The 22449-nt window shown below is 38.0% G+C and overlaps 1 protein-coding gene across 1 annotated transcript in view; it reads right to left on the reverse strand.

Moving 5' to 3' along the window:
* Positions 1 to 412: 412 nt before the first annotated feature.
* The window catches only part of SEC23IP (SEC23 interacting protein), a 38185-nt gene continuing 16148 nt past the window's right edge, over positions 413 to 22449 (reverse strand). The window contains 12 exon segments of the mRNA XM_077823025.1: positions 413 to 1579; positions 5665 to 5765; positions 11114 to 11276; positions 12279 to 12464; positions 13496 to 13598; positions 14467 to 14622; positions 15280 to 15477; positions 17974 to 18069; positions 18402 to 18572; positions 19345 to 19463; positions 20771 to 20979; positions 21954 to 22095. Coding sequence (XP_077679151.1) covers positions 5684 to 5765; positions 11114 to 11276; positions 12279 to 12464; positions 13496 to 13598; positions 14467 to 14622; positions 15280 to 15477; positions 17974 to 18069; positions 18402 to 18572; positions 19345 to 19463; positions 20771 to 20979; positions 21954 to 22095 — 1625 coding nt within the window. The 3' untranslated portion in view covers positions 413 to 1579; positions 5665 to 5683.

Below are 22449 nucleotides of genomic sequence, written 5' to 3' on the forward strand. Positions count from 1 at the left end.
TTTATGTCCTCACTTCAGCACAATGTACACATTCAACATTGTTGTAGGTTCTTGAAAACCATAATATCTTTCATTCTTTGGTATTTTATCCAGTACTATAGGCTACATGATCTGAATACCAATTATATGGGTCTGAAAGCTGTTGGGAAACTTATCTTTAATACAGGATTTACTGAAGGGATTGGGCTTTTCCACTCATTGTGCCATCAGCCAAGAGACTGGTCCATCCGACATATCTTGGCAAAATGTATTCTAGCTCAACAAAAAAAATTGAAGGGAAACTACTGTACTATATGTAATCCTGAATATTCAGAATGGGAGAAGTGACACCAAAAGCATCCAAGTTCCTTCTCATTAAATGAGAGAACAAATCATTAATTGTTGAGATAAGTACAAAAGCTTGAAGTAAAGATTCATTGGCATTACAGTAACTTTTAATTATACTAACCAAAATATACACACAAAAATGTGTATTTTACATATACTCAAAAAAGTCACTGTGTTCCATAAGAATTTACTAAGTGAACAAAATGTCCTTACTGCAGTAACAGAAGCAAATATTATTAGCACTATAGGTTAGGTAATTGCATTAAAGATGCTGCCAGAAGAAAGCTACAGAAGCCCAGCGTTCACAGAGACACTAATCCAAAAGACCTCACCCCATACAACTCCACTGATTTCACTAGATGAAAATAGAATATGGATCACAAATCTTGGCCTTGGCTGTTACATTTAGCTCCAATAAGCTTGAAAGAGGCTCTACATTCACATGCCTTGGTGAGAGAAATTAATTTTCTGAGGTCAATGTCATAATTTCAGTTCCCAGGTAGAGCAGCCACGAGGTCACATGAACTGTTAATTACCAAAATGAAATGTAGTTTGATTCATCCCTCTTCGTTCTCTACATCAGTTACAGTCCAAGAGAGGTGAATGCTGAACTGGCTGTAACAAATCTTTATATTTTCTATAACAAAAGATAATTTTATCTCCATTGCAAAGAAGTCAGAGGGTTAAAAAGCTTTTATAAAATCTCAGCACTGAACTCACAGTAGTAAGAAAGTCATTCTGGCTGCTGATTTTAGCAAATACAAAAGCTTGATGTAAAGCAGCTTATAACTAAAATTCACATTTTGTTTTTAAAAGTGGAAACGCATTTTTTTAAAAAGAGCAGATTATTGCTGTGTCTCAGCAAGTCCTTTCTTTAATAAAGAACATATTGCCTTCATAGAAAATACATGTTTGACACCTAACAGACAAGGTAGCTTGAGAAGAAAAATAATAATAATTTGCATGCCACAAATATTTCTTCACTGGTCAAAGTTTGGCAACAGTACAACTAAATTTCAATAAGAAGGTTAAATGGTGTCATTCCAATTATGCTTCCCAAACTGCGGTGCTGATCATTTTAAAACTGTGAAACACTCTTGAATGAAACAAGAAGGTATTATCTAAATCAAATAGTTCTGGACTGAAGAAAAAAAATGCTGTTGTGATTCGGATTCTTGCCATGTGTGACTAGAGAAATACTGGAGGTTCCTCAAAATGTTTTGTCAGCAAGCCTGCTGGAACGTTAGATATGCTGTGCAGAGAAAAAGAAAAACAGGAAAGGTGAAACTGAACTTTCTCATCTTGCAGTAGTACTACTATGTTAAAACTAAACACACTAATGTTCATTTTCAAAGAGAAAAAGATTAAAAACCCACACACACCACTCATTATTTTATAAAAATGTAATACCCTAAGGTCTATTTCCTCAGCCCCCCCATTCCCCTCTAAACACCACCACCACGAACAGGATTCATTCTGGTGATGGGAGTTATGATTGCAAATTAAGAGTGATGGGAGTACTGCAATGCTGCACTAATGGGAGACTTGTGTTAATCCCCCACAATGATGATTGAATTCATTCCTAAATATCAATAAAATTGATACTGGATCTTGATTTCTGATCATGGGATCACTGGAAAGTTGGATTAGCTACTGTGCCCGTATGTGTAAGCATACCCTTTAAGTTAACTCATTTTATAGGATGTGCTGGGGCAGCTGAACACAGAATTTAATAGCTCTGGCTTTTTATGAAGTTATATTAACTTGCGTATTGTGCACTTTGGAGGACCCACTACAAAAGAACTAAAAATACAAGTAGGGCATAAGGTACAAGTAGTAAAAATACAAGTAGGGCATAAAGTTGCCTGGAAGAACTCTCTTATTACAAATATTTAGAGGACACAAAAATGACAAGCAAGTGCAAATAAACACTAAGCATACAAAGAAACATATTATGTAAAAATGATTAAATCTTAATGTAACATACATTTCTATTCAACCAGGCCATATTGGCTATAAATTCTGTTATTCTAAGCACGCAAACATCCTACAAAAAATCGTGTGAACTTTACAATATTGTTTATCAAAGAGTAATTTCAGGAAGACAAAGCAGAACACTCTGTTTAGGGTGACCAGATAGCAACTGTGAAAAACTGGGACAGAGGTGGGGAGTAATAGGCACCTATATAAGAAGTCCCCAGAAAACGGGACATCTGGTCACCCTAGTCATGTTAGATGAGAGGGCTGGAAGATTTTTTTCCCATGGTTTAGATGACTTTGGTCATAGCTGACTGCCAGATCTTGGGAGCTACTCACTGATTATTATGGGAATCCAATCATGGCTAATATTTTTTTTATCACCAGCCCAGATGAGAAAAAAAAAACCCCACAAAACACACTGGTCCGGCCTTGTCAAACAACAGTACACACAACTAGACTCATGCACTCACACCTCCTCGGACACTTCACACCAAACACTCTCTCTCTACTCTCACAAACACTTCACGCCAGCTTCTGTACTGCACTGATCACTTCATAATTCACTTAGTAATCACCAACATCCTAAATTTGACTCACCCCCATTAATCCCTCTACCCACTGAGCACCATTCCACTTAATTCATCACTCTTTGATCTCTCCATCTCTTGCAGAATCTTCCCTAATTTCCCCACCACCACAATTCAGTTTCCCAAATCTACTGTCACTCAGCAGAGACTTCTCAAAACCACACTGGCCATCTCAGCCCCTCAGGCTCCTCACAGCTGCCTCAGCACGTTTCCCTAATTGGGCTTCTAGTCTTTTCCTGATGGCAGGGACTTCTCTTCTTCTGGCTGTTCTATGATCACAACACTCATGGAGAAGCTGGGGGTCCTATTCTTCCCCCACTCACTGGAGCCACGCATATTGTGTCCCACTCGCTTGGGCTAGGAGACAGCTCAGGACAGCAAAACAGGAGAGGTGTGTAGGCCTCCATACTAAGGGGTGAGGAAAGAAGAAGAAGGGAAGCCCAGGGCTACTGCTGATCTTTATTCTTCCTGTTCATGAGCCAAGGAACCTATAGGCTGCTTGTCCACTGAGTCTGCTTCTAAACAGCGGCAAAGTAAATGGAGCTCTTTTTGTAATTCCATCAGGTAACCGAAGCTGCCTCACACTGCATAGCAGCTACAGCACCAATTGCACTCATCAGTTCTTGTTCTAATGTTTTTTTTTGTGGTTTTTTTTTTTGCAACTATAAGAAGAACTACTTAGATTCTGCAGAACATGGCTGGTCATGCTAGCCTGGGAAAAATGCTTACTTTTCCTAGAGGAGCAGGATTTTGCAAAGACTTTTTAGATAACGCAAGCAGAGAGATATTTCTTGTCGCTGAAATAAAAATAACAAACGTACCAAAGGGCCTGGACTGCTTTGCCATCCAGGACATTTACTATTTGAAATGTAGTTTCATATGCTTGCTGGCTAGCCAAGCAAGGGATGGGAAAGCTCCGAGCAACTCCTGAAGCTGCTGCAACTGTACAGACACTCCTGACTTGCTCATTAGCAAACAGCAATAGACTGTGATATACTGTACATCCATGCTCTTTCCCATGAGCGATACTGTGCATGCGTCTTAATGAAAGAGAGTGTTCCAGCCTACACACCGGAAACCAGGAATGAGTTTATTGTAGAATGATTTGCCACTAAACAAACAAAATTACTTAGAGTTTAAAAACAACCATTCTGTAGCGAGAACAGGTGAGTAAGGATTTTAACCTATAAGGACATAATATAAGAGACAAAAGCCAAGAGTGCAACATTACAACTATGACGATGAGAGATGCTGTAGATAGCATCTTGACAATTGATATAAGCAGTTGTGTTGCTAGGCAATAGTTTCAAATGTGTTTTTCCTTTTGCTACACTTAAAGTGCAGTCAATCAGCTATGACATACTTCAGCAGAGCAGGACTGACATTAGACTGGTACACCACCCCCATTGGCAATCAGTTAAACTGGCTATTTAGTACACTAGCAGCAGGAACATTCTCTTACAAAAACGTATTAAGATTGTACAGCAGCAGTACAGGCATCTGGGATACTCCTATGAAAAGTTCATGTACTCTCCCGCAGATTGAGTATTTTGACCCCCGTCTGTGCTTTTAATAAGGAAGGATACTGTCCTCTCTTGATTTTATTGTTGATATGTCTGAGAACGAGGAAAGCATCAAAAGCTGCTGTCTAAAGGGGGTACTTTCCAGAACATTAATGCAGAATGTCAGCAAGTTTTCTGGGGGGCAAAGATGATTTCTCTCTATATATTTTAATACCTCCATGTCCATAATAGTCAGTGCCTGAAAATGGTATCATCAAAGTATGAGCATGAACTGTAACATTCACTGAGGCTATGTCTACACTACAGACCTTACAGCGACACAGCTGTACCGCTTCAGCTGCGCCACTGTAAGCTGCTCTATGCTGACGGGAGAGTGTTCTCCCGTTGGCATAATTATACCCCCAACGATTACATAAGTACATAATTACACCCCCAACGACCAGCAGTAGCTATGTCAGCAGAAGAGCGTCACTCAACGACATAGTGCTGTCCACACTGGTGCTTTTGGTCGGTGAAACTTATGTCAGTCAGGGGAGTGGGTTTTTTTCACACCCCGACCAACAAAAGCTTTACCAACAAAAGTGCCAGTGTAGACATAGCCTGAGTCACTGCCAAAGAGCAAGAAACTATTTGTTTCATTAATTTCTACAACTCTGTTATGTCTTAGTTGCTTTGATTTTAACAATTAACACAAACACCAGGAAAAACAGCAGGATACTAACCAAAATGATATTTCCATTATCACCTCAAATTCAGACTCTGGCTCCTAGTGCTCAGTGGAAGAAACTCTGAGTGAGGACCCTCAGATGGGATACTTACTACTTTACAACTGCTATGTACTAAAGATATTTTTATTCTGAGATGCATAATATGCAGTTTATTATTTTGGTTCCTTTTAAAATAAGCTAGTGTCTTTTGGGGGAATTATTTATGCTGCAGTTCTCAAGCTATATTGTTTGTATTTCTAGATTATGTATTTGTCTGGGCAGAACTCTTTAGAAGGTCAGTTATTCTACTCTCCCTGTCCCCTCCATACTATGCACATGCACAACTTTCATCAGTCAGTGGAGGATCATTAGAGCCAGAATCACAATTCACACATTGCAACAACATTACACACTTTATAACTGCCTGCTTCACACCGTAAGCTTTGATGGGAAAAGAAAAAGAAAATGGCCTCCAAAATCATGTTCACCAAATTATGCTGGGATTTAAGTGCATGCAGTTTATATGAGGGCAAAACTTACAAATTCAGGTATCTACACATCAGTGTTGCGGCTGTTCCGGACTGATATTCATAGTCCTATATATTTCTTTGAGAAGTAGCAAAGCTGTGTCTTCAGATTCCCTATGAATAAAAAGGGTCCATTAGTTTTTTTTATAACCAACATTCTATTGCTTGAGGCAAGTCCTAAGAGTTGTGCAAATATTGCACAAGCCCCTCTCATATCCTTTCAAACATGCCAGAAGGCAGCTGAGTGAGAGAGAGGTGTAATTATGACTATGATTATGATCTATATTAAAGGATGTTGCCCTCTAAGGAATGCTGTTTATAGATTGCCAATACACAGTTAAAAATGCAAGAGAAATTATGCGATTGCTCAAATATTTACAATGAGATTCAGCATACAGGTCATAACCACATTACACCCTGATACCCCTCTGTATATCTGGACCATACACAAGCAACAAATTTTCAGGCAAAGGGATCAATGTCAGGGTTTCCTCATCCTGAAGGTTTGGCTCACTTCACCGATGTCTTCCTGAGAAGACTTTTTAATTTGAATTCTTGGGTATTACTCACTATATTCTACTCTTGCTTACTTCTGATTAGGTACTTTAATATGGCTTAGTCTATTAGAGTAACAAATCTTTAGATAGAAAAAAATAACTACAGACTGCCACCTTGTGGAAAACACAAACTACACAAATACTATTCATCATAAAAGATAAAAAATCCAGACAATGAAGGCTTGTGCAGAAGAAATCACCACCATTGGAATTTATTATTGATTAGATTAGAGAAACCCAACTATTAGAGCAAACTGTTGATATGACTGTCATACATCAGGATTGGAGCTGCAATAAGAACAGCTCCTATACAATCAACTGTCAATTCACCACCATGTAAACATCATCAACACTAAAAAGCCCCATTAGATATTACTTCAAGTCCTGTGGTTTAACCACTGGATAACACTGCCTATTTCTAGACATAATTTACTTTATTTCTATGGAGTTTTTTCTTTCCAACAGTCAGAAGACATTTTAGTGTAGGGTGACCAGATGTCCCGATTTTATAGGGACAGTCCCGATTTTTGGTCTTTTTCTTATATAGGCTCCTATTATCCCCATCCTGATTTTTCACATTTGCTGTCTGGTCACCCTATTTCAGTGGCACTTGATAACTAGTGCAGTAAGCTACTTGTGCTTCTACTATTATGAAAATTATAGCAAAGCCACACAGTACTAGTTTTACTCAGCAAAAAAAGGCCATTGTTTTGAAGGACCAATTTTAGTTTACTTTTGTTTTTCCAAATACCAACTGGTCTTTAAGAGAAATAAGACAATAAGAGAAAAAGATACAGTTAACTAATCATCTGGATGTTTGAGGATCAGTTGTTGTTCATGTTTTACACAAGTCATGTTAGCTATCACATGCAGTTTACATACATGTCAATGTCATCCCACAACCCATGTCTATTCAAATGTACTGTGGTAATAAAACGCACAAATCTAAGATATACAAAAGTAAGAAATTAAGTATGCATAAGAGTGAATACAGATTGGCAGCTTTTTCCTCTCAACGGGTTATATTGCTTCTCATGCAAGTTACTCTATATCCTGTACCATCTGAAATACATGAAATCAGTTTTTTTTTTTAAACTATTGTTTTAAACTCAAAATCCAGATAAAGTAATGGTGTTTTGCATGGCCAATTACACAATGGAAATGAAATTTCCCTTTTCATGTCCTAAAAACCAGCTTTGAAACCACTGTGTACATCAGCAGTAAAAATCATAACAAATATCAAAGCTTTGAAGGAAGATCCATTTGTGGCAATTCTTTTTTCCTTATTTTGTTAAAATCTGATGACAGAGCATTATCATCTTGCAATTTCATTCCCACACAAAGTAAAATAAAGTTTTGCTACTTATTGTGCTCGAATCTCTCTTCAGGAATGGTTGCATTTGAAAAGCTGTAGCTGTCAAAACAAATATGGTGTCCTTGCTTAGCCTTGAAAATGATCTTTGCTACATTTACCTTTTTTGAGCACCAAGTTCAGAATAGCGATAAAGTCAAGGCAAAGCATCATACGAGAGATAAGAATATCAATTTGTTTCTTTGCAGAAAAATAGCAGTTCTTATTTCAGAACAAAATGATAATGCTACCTAGATAGGCACATGCACTTTTGAGAGTGACATTCCATGATAACCCCAGAGAAAAAGATTGGTTTCTAAAGAACGGGATGATTTCAGAATACCAGGGATCTCACACCTTCTAAAATATCAGCTGAAACTCTAGGTGTAGTCAATGCAAAACATGTCACCTGAAAAATAAGTCATACTAGAAATAGTACTATTCAGCCAGGTACAAAATGATGTCCAAAAAAAAAAAAAAAAAAAGTGTTGGCCATTTAAACAGTAATGAAACCCATTCTCAGCTTGTGCAGGAGCGGTGAAGGCTCATGGTGGCAGATGATTAAGGTTACTGTTATAAAAGGTTGAAGCTAAATTCATGCCATGAGGTTCAATTGAAGTAGCAATGTCTTCAGAGAGACTAGCTAGATGACCTAGTTGGATAAACCTAAGCAGAACATCTCTGAGAGATGTGTACAGAACTTCATGTGGCTGAACACAGCCAATATTCTAGGTTAGAAGAGTCTGAGGCTGGAAACAGAGGCTGGTGCACCCCTGCTAGGGTGCTCATTAACAGGACCTGGAAGTTGTGAGTCAGCCAAGTAGCAGCATTTAGACATGGCTCTCTTGGAGGCAGCCTGATCTAACATACCAGTGCCAAAAGAAACAAGAAGACAAATGGTGGTTTAGTCAGCTTTATATAAAAGCCAAAGGACCTTTTAATATTGAGTTTGATACAAAAGATCTTGCTAGTCACAAGAAGAGATAGCAGCAGAAGGTTTGATTAAGCGTGGAATACTATGAGTGACCAACTTATATTTCCAAGAGTGTAAGGTGGAGGTTATTCCAAGTCTCACTCAGAGAGAGTCAGTACTCCTCAGGAATACAATTTCTCAATGCTAATTGCCCACACACATGATAAACTCTGTCCCCTTCACAGAAGAAGCAAAGAACGTGCTTACTGTAAAGGTTTTCTTTTCCACAAGGTTGCAATATTTGGAGAATTAGAGGAATATTTCTTCCCAAAAAGCAAGCTGATCAACGTTACATAGCTTCTACTCGCTGGCTACCTTAGGTACTAAAATGACCGCAATGGAAGAGGGCAAATATAGTGCTAATCTATAAAAAGGGGAATAACAATACACCAGGGAATTACAGACCACTCAGTTTAACTTCAGTACCTGGAAAGATAATGGAGAAAATAATCAAGCAATCGATTTGCATACACCTAGAAGACAATACAGTAGAACCTCAGAATTATCAACAACTCAGGAATGGAGGCTGTTCATAATTCTGAAATTTTCATAACTCTGAACAAAATGTTATGGTTCTTCCAAAAGTTTACAGCTGATCACTGACTTAATACAGCTTTGAAACTTTACTATGCAGAAGAAAAATTCTGCTTTCTACTTTTTTTTTTTTAAGTCATTTACTTTTAGTACAGTACAGTACTCTTTATATTTTGGTCTCTGCTGCCGCCTGATTGCATACTTCTGGTTCCAAATGAGGTGTGTGGTTGACCAGTCAGTTCATAATTCTGAGGTTCTACTGTAAAGTGATAAGTAACAGTCAACACTGATTTGTCAAGAACAAATCATGTCAAACCAACCTAACAGCTTTCTTTGAAAGGGCAACAAGCCTTGTGGATGGGGGAAAGTGGTAGATGTGATATATCTTGACTTTAGTAAGGCTTTTGATACTGTCCTACATGAACTCCTCATAAATAAAATAGGGAAATATAGCCGAGATAAAGCGACTATAAAGTGGGAGCATAACTGGTTGGAAAACCATTCCCAGAAAGTAATCATCAGTGGTTCACAATCAAGCTGGAAGGGCATATCAAGTGGGGTTGTGCAGGGATTGGTCCTGGGTCTGCTCAATACCTTCACAAATTATTTAGATAATAGCATAGAGAGTACACTTACAAAGTTTGCAGGTGATACCAAACTGGGAGAGGTTGTAAGGGCTTTGGGGGATAGGTTTAAAATTCAAACTGATCTGGACAAACTGGAGATACGGTTTGAAGTAAACAGAATGATACTCAATAAGGACACATGCAAAGAATTCCACTTAGGACGGACCAATCAATTGCACACATACAAAACGGGAAATGACTCCCTAGAAAGCATTAAAGATCTAGAAAATATGACCTACGAGGAAAGATTGAAAAATTTGGGTTTGTTTAGTCCGGAGAAGAGAAGACTGAGAGGGGACATAACAGTTTTCAAGTACATAAAAGGTTATTACAAGGAGGAGGGAGAAAAATTGTTCTCCTTAACCTCTGAGGATACAACAAGAAACAATGAGCTTAAATTGCAGCAAGGGAAGTTTAGGTTGGACATTAGGAAAAACTTCCTGTTAGGGTAGTTAAGTACTGGAGCAAACTGCCTAAGGAGGTTGTGGAGTCTTCGTCACTGGAGCATTAAGAACAGGTTAGACAAACACCTGTCAAGAATGGTCTAGTTATTACTTAGTCCTGCCTTGACGGCAGGGGACTGGACTAGATGACCTATTGAGCTCCCTTACGGTCCTACACTTCTACAATTCTATGATTTTACTGTAGTATCTGAGCGTTTCACAATCTTTATTCCTCTTCACAACACTCCCTATAAGGCAGGGAAATGCTATTATTCCCATTTGACAGATGAGGAACTGAGGCAGAGACTAAGGGTAAAAGTTTTTAAAGCACTTAACTGACTTCAGAGCCTAAGCTAATTTGCAAGAATCCCTTTAGAGTTTTGTTTTGAAAATGGTTCTTTTCCAAGTTCATAGAAGAAATGGTTCTTGTCCAAGTTCATAGAAGCCTGTGCAGAATCACCAAACCCAGGTCCCCACGAGTGCCAGGTTAGACTCTTAACCACTGGACCATTCCTCCTCTTTGTAGTACTGTATCAAAGGCAACCTTTCTTTCACCACTGTGCACCAGCAAACCCATGCCAAAACTGAAGGTGCGTATTCATTAGTAAAAATCCAACATAGCTTGTATTGTTTCTAACCTATTTCAACAGATATCCTCTTTCTACCACTCCTGGTCAGTATCATACTGAGGAAAAATCCTGTGTAGAACACTGCTATTTCTGTCAAAACTAAAAAATACAATAAAATTAAATAAAATAAAAAAAGCCTGGAAAATTAAGCTCTATGATCCTCCCAATCTTCATAATGAAAATGCTAGAAACAAGCAGTAGCATTCTTGTTATTGTCATGTTGGTCACAGATAAACTGTACAAAATAAGAGGAAGAGGACTGATAATTAAGTAACCTGAATTAAATACATATAACTACATTGGAAAAGCAAAATTTGTGGAATTACAGAAAAAAATATGTAATTCTTACCAGTAACACAAGTGACTCTGTAGAGCAAAAAGGTATTCATTGAAACTTTCTATTGGTTTTTCCTGTAGAACATAGTCAATACGACGTCCTCCATTTAGCATTCCGACCTTTACTAAGCAACCCTCCTCCTTCGAAAGATCTGGACTTTCGGCAATTTTTTCAGCTAGAATTGATAGTTTTAACATTGAAGTCAGTCACAAGCTCAACCCTTTATTACTGCTTGATTCTATGACTATAAACGGAGGTCACCGTTTTCTACATTAGTTTCTCGGAAGACAGTAGTAGCCTCAACTCAACTGTGGAATAAAACACAAATAAGTCCTTTGCTGTTTTCTGTGTGGTTTATTATTACAAACGGAGGTCTCAGGTTCTTTTTATTATAAATTTAAATAACAGTGCAACCTTGAAGCACAGAGTCTCTGCAAGACATTAGATAGGTAATTAAGAACCACGTCTCACTATCCATTCATGTGGTTTCATTCTGTCATGCAGCAGTGTGACTAATAACCATAAAAATGAATTGTTTCAATCTGTTTCTCCAGCAGCAATGACCATCCTTAATTGATTGTGTGAGACTAAGGAAGTGTTTGTTCATTCTACCCAGAAACAACAAAGCATACAATAGTAAATAATACCTGTCAGATAAGTGATAGCAGGCAGAAATCAAGCCCCCAACCTCCCAAGAGATTAATGTTTGTAGAAGGCAATATCTATGACTTAGACACAGTGTTCATTTCAGTTTCTCCACATCCACTCTTTCTGACTCTTGTCTCATTACTCAGCCTGGCCTTCTAGGCAGTAGAGCTTAATTAAAAAGCAGAAATCCCACAGATGTTAAATATTTGTTTACTCATTTTTCTTACAGAAGAGTAAAGGCAAGACATTTAGAAACTTGCTCTTGACATCAAGCTCAATTGTAAGATTTCACTAATCAAAGCCTCCTTTGAAGTAGATGCTGTTAAAGTTTAATTTAATAAAAGGCAAGGAAATACAGTACCAAATACAAAGAATAACATATTAAGAATCTGAAAAAATATGTTTTCCTGGTCAAGATCAAATTGTAATTAACTAAAAATCTAACATTTCTAACGTTCATTTGAACTTTGATGTTTCCACAAACATGAGATTAGTATACTAAGAGAATATCAGTGAAATGTCAACCTACCTTCTACCACTTGTTTTTCTTCTTCCTCTTTAATTTGATTAGCTACCTTCTCCAGTTCTGCTTGCAGCTGAGTTGAAGAGGTATGAGCACGTGCAAATTCATTAAGAGTCTGCCAAGCGCTCTTCAAAGAGCTGATAAAACCCTGCTTTAGATCTGATCCCATACGAGAAAGAGAATCTTTCAACTCTAAAAAGATCACAATATCAGAAGCATTCTTAGTGAAAATGTTACGTGAACACAAACACAATTTTTTAAAGTAAGTACTAGCCAAAAGTACCAATTATTGGTGCATATATGCCCATGCCTCTTATCCCTCTTGATTAAAAGATGACATAGAACACAGCATCTTCACTATAAAAGCAGTATTTTGCCACCCGTATTTGAAGTAGATGCTGTTAAAGTTCAATTTAATAAAAGGCAAGGAAATACAGTACCAAACATGTTCAGAATCTGAAAAAAGTAAATGTTGGAAATGGCCACTTCATCCTAACCAGATGATTTCTTCCCAGAGCTCCACAGGAAGTCAGAACTTCCTCCAGGTCCCTGACAACCTAACTTGGAAAAAGTTCCTTATAATCCTGAAATGTGTCAGTTTAACCAAGGGCATGTGAGTTTGACACAAGAGTCAAGAATCCAATCCTATTAACCCAGATACTGCTACTGTCTCAGTAAGGATCTTTTCCTGACTACCCCACAGTGACACCAAGCAGAAAGGCTGGCTAACTCAGTAGCATGAGGATCAACGTCCACCCAGGGTGGGTCTAAGTTTTCAACTATATTTGGGAGTGGTAGAATTGCAGGCACTGGGGGACAGAGCTGGGGATCCAGTTAATTTGGCTACTACTTCTTATCCTCAGAATCTTAAGACGTTAACAACAGGACAATTACCTGCAACTATTAAAAATACACTTCCAATTAGCAAAGTTACGAGTTGATTGTTAGACAGCCTCAATTAACAAAAAGGCTAATATTTCAAAACTAAACAGACTGTGGGTGCTCAATTTGAGACACTTTAAAACAGCCTTATTTCAGAAAGTGCTGAGAACCTGCCCTTTGAAATTCATCCTCCTTTAAAGCATCTCAAGTTGGGTGCATGAGAAGTAAGACACCAAAAATCATTAATCCCCTTTGAAAATCTTGACCTACAATATTTGATGCATTAGAAAATCATAGACTATACATATACAGTAAAATATACATATAAAAAAACCTTTTACCAAGATGAAGTCTTTTTCTGCCTTTGTGGTGTGGAATGAGAACTGGTTTTATGTCCAAGTCTGGAATAATCATAGGTTCTAACCTATAAGCCACTGGGTCAAGCTGCAAATAAAGAGAAAGCCAGAATAACTAAAATTATTTGATGTTTAACAATCCAAAATGTTAGTGACGTTTCAGTTAAAGAAACCTGTTGACAATTAGTGAAGATAATTTGTAGATTCTGTCTTTTTCAGTTAACTCAAGTGAACTAATGTTTAGTTAAATTGTAAATTACTGCTGATTCATTAACACAATCAGTGTTTTCATTCTCTCAGGTTCAGAGACTGTAGGAGAGGGACATGATAGCAGAGATGAGCATTATTTTGCCCTAGCTCTTTAACATAATACATCCAGTGCACAAAAGGATTTCTCTTGCTACAGAAAAAGCAAATATCAGTAACCATTCAACACACCACAAAACCTTGCAATACACTACTCAACCGTGTTGAAAGCAACATAGAGTCAAGATAAAAACGCAGATTTTCCCCAGTTTCCAGTATTTCATATAGCTGGCATACTGGTTAGTACCATGACAAGATGGGAATGAAGAGAAGGATAAATCTATTATTTTACAATAACTATAAAGAGTTTCCAAATCTCAATGTGAGGAAGTGGAGTAGTGGAGGAAGACAAAGAGCACTCTAAAAGTCAGATGACAGAAAACAGATTCTCAATAAGATTATTATTTTGGCTTTGGAAAGCGAAGAGGGCAGGTGGCAAGGTAATTGGGCTAAGTATTAAGTACATGACTTGCAACCAGCTACTTATTTTCTGTAGAGGTTCAGAAATAACTGAGGGTGACTGCAACGTTCAGGGGACGATGACTGTTTTAAAATTACTTTTGGTGCCTTAAAAAGTTCAAATGTAGTTTTCCCACCTTCCTTTCATCTAAATTACTTGAAATCCAATCTCACAGGTACTTCTCACTCACTGGATGGTAAATATTGAAGAATCCCTTGCAGGTAGGAAGTCTATAGTTCTCATCAATATTCTCCACTCCTCGTACAGAAAGGAACACACCGATTGGAGAACCCAGGGCAAAGAAATTTTCTGGTTCAAAGTCTAGCACACTGTAAGCCACAGAAACCTAGAAGCACAAAGTAATCAAACAAAATAAATGCCACCTCAAATGTCAGGCAATTCACTTTAAGCCTAACTAAAAAGGAAAAATGGTGACTGGCTCAGCAAACACCCAACAACCCGCTAGTTTACGCTGCAGGGTGGCAGATATTTACTGGGATATTCTGCCCATATGGCTTACATGGAGAAGCCTTGCAAAGGCACCTTAAAAAACATATAGGAAAGTATATGAGGATAAGTCAAACTAACAGGAAATATTTCAGTGTATTTTCTTAAAATAAAACTTTAGATTAAGAACAGACCATTCAAATTTTAGGTCTACAATGATGTAGAACAAAGGTAATGTGTAAGCATCCAAAGAAAACCCAAATGACTATTCAACACCATGGCAGTCCAAGTGCTGTAATTTAATGTAGGAGACCTTGATTTGGGAATGGAGCCAGTCCTAGCCACTCTGAAGGGGTGAAATTAATTGTGGTGGCCGCATTACTGAAAGCAAAGCCTAACGCTAACTTTAACAAGCCCTCCCACACTTATAATGAAAAACAAGAAATACCCAAGTTCTTTCACATGACTAGAATGAAATGGGATGTTTTTACTTTTTTTGTTTTGCTTTAGTATATACCACTATTCTCAAATAAGATGTTTTAATTAACAATCTTACCTGGCCAGTACCAACTTCAAAATACTCATAGTCAATGTTCACAGAAGAAACCAAGGCACCAACAGGAAGTTTTCTCTTTGACCTCTCATGCAGACTATTAGATTCTGAAGTGGCAACAGAAGTAACTACTTCTTTTGCTTTCTGTGCAGCTTCCTGAGTTTGCACTGCTTTTTTTTCTGCTAATGATTTTTTCTTTTCCTATTGAAACAAAGTTATCAAAACCTGAAAAAGTCTATTGTTATGGCAACTTTTCTCAATCCCTATCTTGGGCTTTCAGATGTACCTTATGTATTTACAATTGGTCTGTTTCAGATGCTGGAAGCACACACACCTCCCCGACCCCATCCCACCCACCCTTTTTTTTTTTTTTTTTGCCTCTTTCTACCAACCTTCCTTATGGAGCACTGTGGGAACCTGCACAGAGGATTCTAGGGCACAACTAGCATGAACACTTGCAGGCAGCCAAACAAAGTAAAACTGTAAGAAAACTCACAATATGTGCCATGTTACCCAACGAAGCAAACACCACATTTTTTGATTCTTCTAGTTGATAACTGGTTGCCAAGTCACTGAATGTGTTAACATTTATTTTAAGTTTATGTTAAGAACAGTGACAGAAAGCAGATGAAAGCATTCCTCCATTCATCAATCTTCAAAACAAGTATTGTTTATGGCATGAAATCAGTTCAATATTTGAACAAATGAGGCAGTTTTGTTCACTCTCTTTTAAAAAAAGCACAGAAAGGGATTACTATGACAATATCAGCTTATAGTAGGAAACCTGAGAGTCTAAGTTATAAAATGATTAAACTGCAGACCACCTCACTCTGTATTAAGTGCTGTAAGAACTGATACTGAGCCACCTAGAATTAGTTGTTGGTAGGAATAGAATTATACTATCAATGGATTTTCACACTGATGACCGAAAGCTATTCTCAAGAGTGAAAATCAACCATTTAAAGAAGGAAGTCATTTGGTATTGCTATTGAAAAAACACACACTTTTTTCACAAGCACCAATTAAAACACAATCAGTAAATGAGGTTATATTTAGAACTAGTATAAAAAAACTGAACGGCAAACAACCAAAAAAGATACAAGCATTAATCAGGGGAGGGACTAGGGTAGAGAGAGAAACTTTCGCCTCTAAGTCATACATTCAAATCTAGCTCAGACCAATAGTGACCACAAGACACTATCTGACTGCAGTTCAGTGGCCTACATTAATTTGGTGGTTCAGTCCAGCTGCCAGTCAATAGAACAAAATTCACCACCACAACTGGCAACAAGTTTGGCAATTTGAGCAAGGATAAAATTGGCAAAATGTGAAATATCCTTTCACCCTCCAAGTTAGCTATGAGGCATGTTGCAGAGATGCCATGAAGAAGTTATGCACTGCAGCTACCTGTACTGTGCTTCATTCTCTCTTTTTTCCATACAGTATTAAATTTTATCGTTGTAGAACCAGTTAGAAAAGGTTTTTTTCTACAAAATTCAGTTTTGCTTTCAATTCAAAATGCCAAACCACATTACCCTGGTGTAGATTCTACAGAAGCATGTCATGTGTGCAGTGTGGAGATCTACAAATATAATAAAATAGATTTTTATTGCTAATACACAGAAATCAGTTTTTAAAAAAATTCAATCACATTAACTTTTCCCCTTGTTAAAAAATTAGCACATTCCTAAGATGCTACAGATAAGATCTATAAATCTGGTATAATTAAAAAAAAGATTATTTGGCATTTACTGGAAATTCTTCAGTGATTTCTTGCATTATTCTTTTGCTCATTGTTATTGCAGTTAGTGGGGCGAGGGAAGGAAAAATCAAAGATTCTGACAGAACCCACCTAAAAGGAAAAAGCAAGAACTTGTTTTTCCCCAAAGGCTTTTAACTCATCGATCTATATATTAGATCTTTACTTGGACAAATAAACTATAATCGTGTCTAATTTACTGAAATATAAACAGGCAAAACATTATTTAAAAATTAAGTTAGTCAGTTTAGTTTCTGATAGAAGGGTGCAATATTTAAAGTCTCTCTCAACATTTAGGGCTTATCTTTCCAAAAGGAGTTTCTTGTAGGGTTCTATCCTGTCAAACCTCCTGCTTAGCAGCCACACATGTATAGTAAGAGAGATGTTTTGAGCAGTAATACCAGCAGTTTGCTGTTGACATTTTTATGTCTACTCATCAAACTTACATTTTGAATTTCCTTGGTTTTTCTAGTTCTTGAATGAATTAGGATCCTGCATGAAAGCTAGCTGGCTTAGGATCAAACCACACCACACAGGTGATAATAGCAGGCAAAGGGAAACACTTTGAACAGTTGACAGAGGCTGCGGCTACGCCTTCATTTGAGGGCACCCGCACAACCTGAATGGTTCACTATCTCGGGATGTTAAAGCCTTTACAGATTCTGGATTTTCAGATAAAAGGTACAAAGCCTGCCACCTTCAACCATTGCAACTAAAACTGTTTGAAATTTTCAGAATTTTGAGTTTAACAACATTTAAAAAAGATTATTTCAATTCAATTTCGGATGGAAAACTTGAAATTTTATGCACATTATATATACAAGTATTGAAATCATTTGGGCCATTACATAACAGTAGAGAATGTTACGTATTAGTAGAAAAACAAATAATGTTAAATAATACCATTATAAATGCATTATAAAACATTGCGCATTTACCTGTTTGGCTGCTCTGTCTTTTACAAAGTTGGCAATTTTCTTTCTTGGTCCAAGAGGTATACCCATTTCCTTCAGGTCATCAACTGTACACATCAGCTGGAAAAAAACCCAAAAAATATATATAGGATTTCTTACCTAGTGACTTACTGAAAATATGGCTTAAAAATTAGTTAAGTAAACTCAAATAGTACAGATTAAGATTTACACGGAATTAAATAAAGATCAAAGAGGGTACAGGACAACAATAAATGTACATAACAGGAGACCAAACTACTTAATTGAAAGTGTTATGGATTCACATAATATTTAATCTTAAGTATACAATACATACAATTAAAGTTTCAATTTTTAAAAAAGCTATTTAGACTAAGCTCTAAAGCAAAAAAGATTGTCTGGCTCCCAATGTAAACTTAAACTGTTAGCTGTACCAGAGATTCCATATCAATTCTCTCCTTTTCAAATGTGTCAATATACTCTGAGACACTGAGCATTTCCAGAGCCTTCTGTAAGGTTGGAACTTCATCCTCCACATCAGGATCACAGGGCTCCTCACTAGAAGGAGTAATCATGGGTGCCAAGGAGTTGGTATCCTCTGTCACCTTGAGAGAAGATTAAAGCAGCACAATGAGATTGACAGATAGAGTGAGGAGTTAACAGCAAGCTACAGTACACAAATATATGCTAAACCATATTTTTAAAATATCGGTAACATCTGAGCATTGTTAATCATCCTAGCCTAAGTGCTTTAAAGAAAGCAAATAGCAAATATCAACATCAAATTTTCGACCAGTGAGAATAGACTGAGCTTAAATGAAAGTATTTAAAGGGAGACTAAAGTGGCAATGAGGTTCCAGGAGTTTTGAATCTCCATGGTTTACACATCAAATGCCGTCAAACATTTAAAAAAAAAACAACTACCTGTCATCACTCTCAATCTGAGACCTGAGAACTAAAGTAAACGGACTCCTCCTCATGTATATCCATCATTACTCACAAAGTTGTTCAAGCCAGTATTTTACCTCTCTTTTGCAGACTGCTTTACCTCACTTTCCCTACTTGCTCAATGCCATAGAATCTGTAACAGAGCTAATGTTTAGAACTTAACAGTTTCTGGGTCCCAGCCCCAGGCTTAAATCCACTAGATAGAACCTCCACAGACCTTTAAGTTTTTGAGGTACAAGAAACCTCAAATATAGAGACTACAGAAACACAAACTTACTATTTTTAGATGGCATGTTTCCATTAGTCAATTAAAATGTACTATCACATCAGGTAATATGCTAAACTGATAACAGTTCTGACAGCTTGAGAAACATCTCCAAAAAACCACCAGAGTGAATTCATCTCAAAATTCAGGTAAGCAAGTAATACCTGCTTGTCACGAACAACCACATCATTCACAAGCCCATTCGCAGCAGTGGGAGGGCCAGAGTTTCCTGATGAAGTCAAGTCTTTCTGGTTGGACAATATGTCAAATAAAATTAAGGCACCTGGAAATATAAATTGTTTTGAGTAAATATTCCTGTTTTCTTGATCCAAAATCTTAACAAATAGGACTTCTTGGTGATGGCAGTGGCTGTAGGTAAAGTGCAAGAAAGATTATTTATATAATTTTACAGAAAAAATAAAAAACAAGAAGAAACATGTTTAGATATTACACTTATGTGAGAATTCCTAGAGTATTGGAAGTGCTTAAAGCTTGTTCACTTAAAAGCAATTACAATAGCCAACATCACCTTTACTCATTACCTAAGGCTATGGACTCTTCCTAGAGGCAGGATTGGAGAAGCAGAGCCCAGACAACACAGCCAGGAATTCATAGCTTCATAATACTCATAAGAAAGGCATAGTAGGATAGTATTATCCCCATTTTACAACTGGGGAAAGCAGGCACAGAAGATAAGTGACTAACCCATGGTCAGATGTCAAATTGCTTTTTTAAGACTAGACTAGAATCCAAGTCTTTTGACTCCCATCTCCATGCTCTAACCTCTAGATCAGGGTGGGCAAACTTTTTGGCCCGAGGGCCACATCAGGGTTGCAAAACTGTATGGAGGGCCAGGTAGGGAAGGCTGTGCCTCCCCAAACAGCGTGGCCCCGCCCCCTCCCACCCTCTGACTGCCTCCCTCAGCACCCCCAACCCATCCAACCCCCCCACTCCCTGTCCCCTGACCCCTCCCTCCCAGGACCCCCCCAGCCCTAACCGCCCCCCCTCCCGGATCCCACTCCCTATCCAACCCCCCCTGCTCCCTGTCCCCTGACCCCTATCCACACTCCCGCCCACTGACAGGCCCCCTGGGACTCCCACGCCTATCCAAACCCCCCGTTTCCCATCCCCTGCCACCACCCCCTCAGAACTCCCAACCCAGCCAACCCCCCTGCTCCCTGCACCTTTACCATGCCTCTCAGAGCGGTAGGACTGGCAGCTGCGCCACCCAGCCACAGCCAGCCACACTGCAGCGCTGCCCAGAGCGCTGGTGGCATGGCAAGCTGAGGCTGCGGGGGAACGGGAAACAGTAGGGGAGAGAGCTCAAGGGCTGGGCAGAATGGTCCCGGGGGCCGGATGTGGCCCATGGGCCGGAGTTTGCCCACCTCTGCTCTAGATCATAATGTCTCTTAAGAATTAAGTATTATAAACTGAGTACATTGACAATGTGCGTTAGGAGCCAACAACACTCTAGAAAACCATTATGGTATATCAGGCCAGCTTTCCCCACGCTTAAACGCAGTTTGCATTTTCCTCTATCGAACAATGCTATTTTGTCCCAGAAAGTAAACAGATATATTAGTAGATTACCTAAACTGTGCCCAGCAACAGAGACTCCTCCTTTGAAGTCTGGGTTGCGACTCATGAAAAGTGCATGTAGGCGGTTCATTTCCAGGCCTACTTTATCCACAATGGTCTGACAGTAGGTCGGGCTGTTGTAAAACAGTATATCAAGCAAGGTCTCATTGGTGAAGTGACGCAGACGTCCAATGCTTGGCAAAGTGATCTTTTTAATATTCCTAGTGGTGCAAAAATTTTAAGATGTAGAATGATTATTTTAAAAGTCTTTATAAGAGCTTTGTAATTCCATTTTTCCATAGTTTTGAAGGCTTAACCATCTGGCAGTCAATTCAGATATCCTAACCATAGCAGTCATGTTCTCCACACTCCTCAAACCAAAATAAAATGTTCTGGTCTTATCTCAAACTCATACATTACTGCCAATACCTTCTCTTTAAATTGTTAGTGTACTTATTTCTACGTTAAGGAACTTATATGTCTCTCAGTCTTTGATGTCATGTCTAGGTTTAAGGAAAAACCTGTGGTATTACTTCATTATAGTTTTTCCCCTGTTGCCAAGGATGTGGGGATTGGGAGAAATGACTGTGTATAAAAACAGGAGGTGAAGTACAGCCTGCACCAGAAAGGAAAGAGAGAGAGCACAGCAAACAGGGCGGGAAGAGACAATAAGAATGGGACTACACAGAGGGCGGCTACAAACGACGGACAAGCAGTGACAAGAGGAGAGGTTAATATTTGAAAAGACAATACATATTAACCCTCTTTACTGCACTCAGCTGTAAAAATGATAAGTGAAATACCCATCAGGGAAATGGTTACCATATTTATGCATTATCTTCCCTCCTATTCATGATCACATAACGTCTCTAACGACAACTAACAGAATTGCTTATGTGGAAAAGAAATATCAGGAAAATATTTAATCTATTATCTTTTAATGAAGTCTAGCAACTGGAAATAAGGGAAGTCAGCACTATATGATCATCCAGCTTGTTCTAGCACCCACCAATTAGAAACTTCTCAACTAAAACATTACAGAAGAATCATTCTATTGTTATCAGACCATGTTTATCTACCCTACCTTTATGGCATATGGTAATTTCTCATTCATTTTCCTTAACTCTATAAAGTATTGTATTATGCAATTTGTATGACAGAGGCTGTGCATAGTGGTACCGTGCTGTATACAGACCTGTCTACACCTGTTGCATCCCCATGTAGAGAGCTATGCCAGTGAACCGGTAGGAATTCAACTCTGCTCACTTTAAGTTCCTCTAAAGACTTCTTAAAATGAGTCTGCAACAGTTTCAGAGACACGGTCCTAAAATCATCAACTGGGGGGGTGGGGGGGTGGAGAGGAAGTAATGGAAATCGGATATTAATGTTAATCAAAAAAAGTCTAACACAACATGATTTCAAATATGTTTCTCAACTATACTAAACATTTTTAAAGACCTCTTTCCCCATTTACTCTTTTTTTTTTTTTTTTTTAAGAAGTTACAACATTTCACAAAAACTACTTATCTAGGTAGAAGAAAACTGTCAGGAAATAGTTAAATATCTAATTCAAAGTTGTATTTGGTGTATCCCCAAATAAAACCATATTTAGTTTCATGATCAAATATATTTTTGTGGGTTTTTTTTTTGTTTTGATTAGAATATATGGAATATAAATTTATTGGGCAAAA

The sequence above is a fragment of the Eretmochelys imbricata genome, chromosome 7 (genome assembly GCF_965152235.1).
Source record: "Eretmochelys imbricata isolate rEreImb1 chromosome 7, rEreImb1.hap1, whole genome shotgun sequence".
Taxonomy (NCBI): domain Eukaryota; kingdom Metazoa; phylum Chordata; order Testudines; family Cheloniidae; genus Eretmochelys; species Eretmochelys imbricata.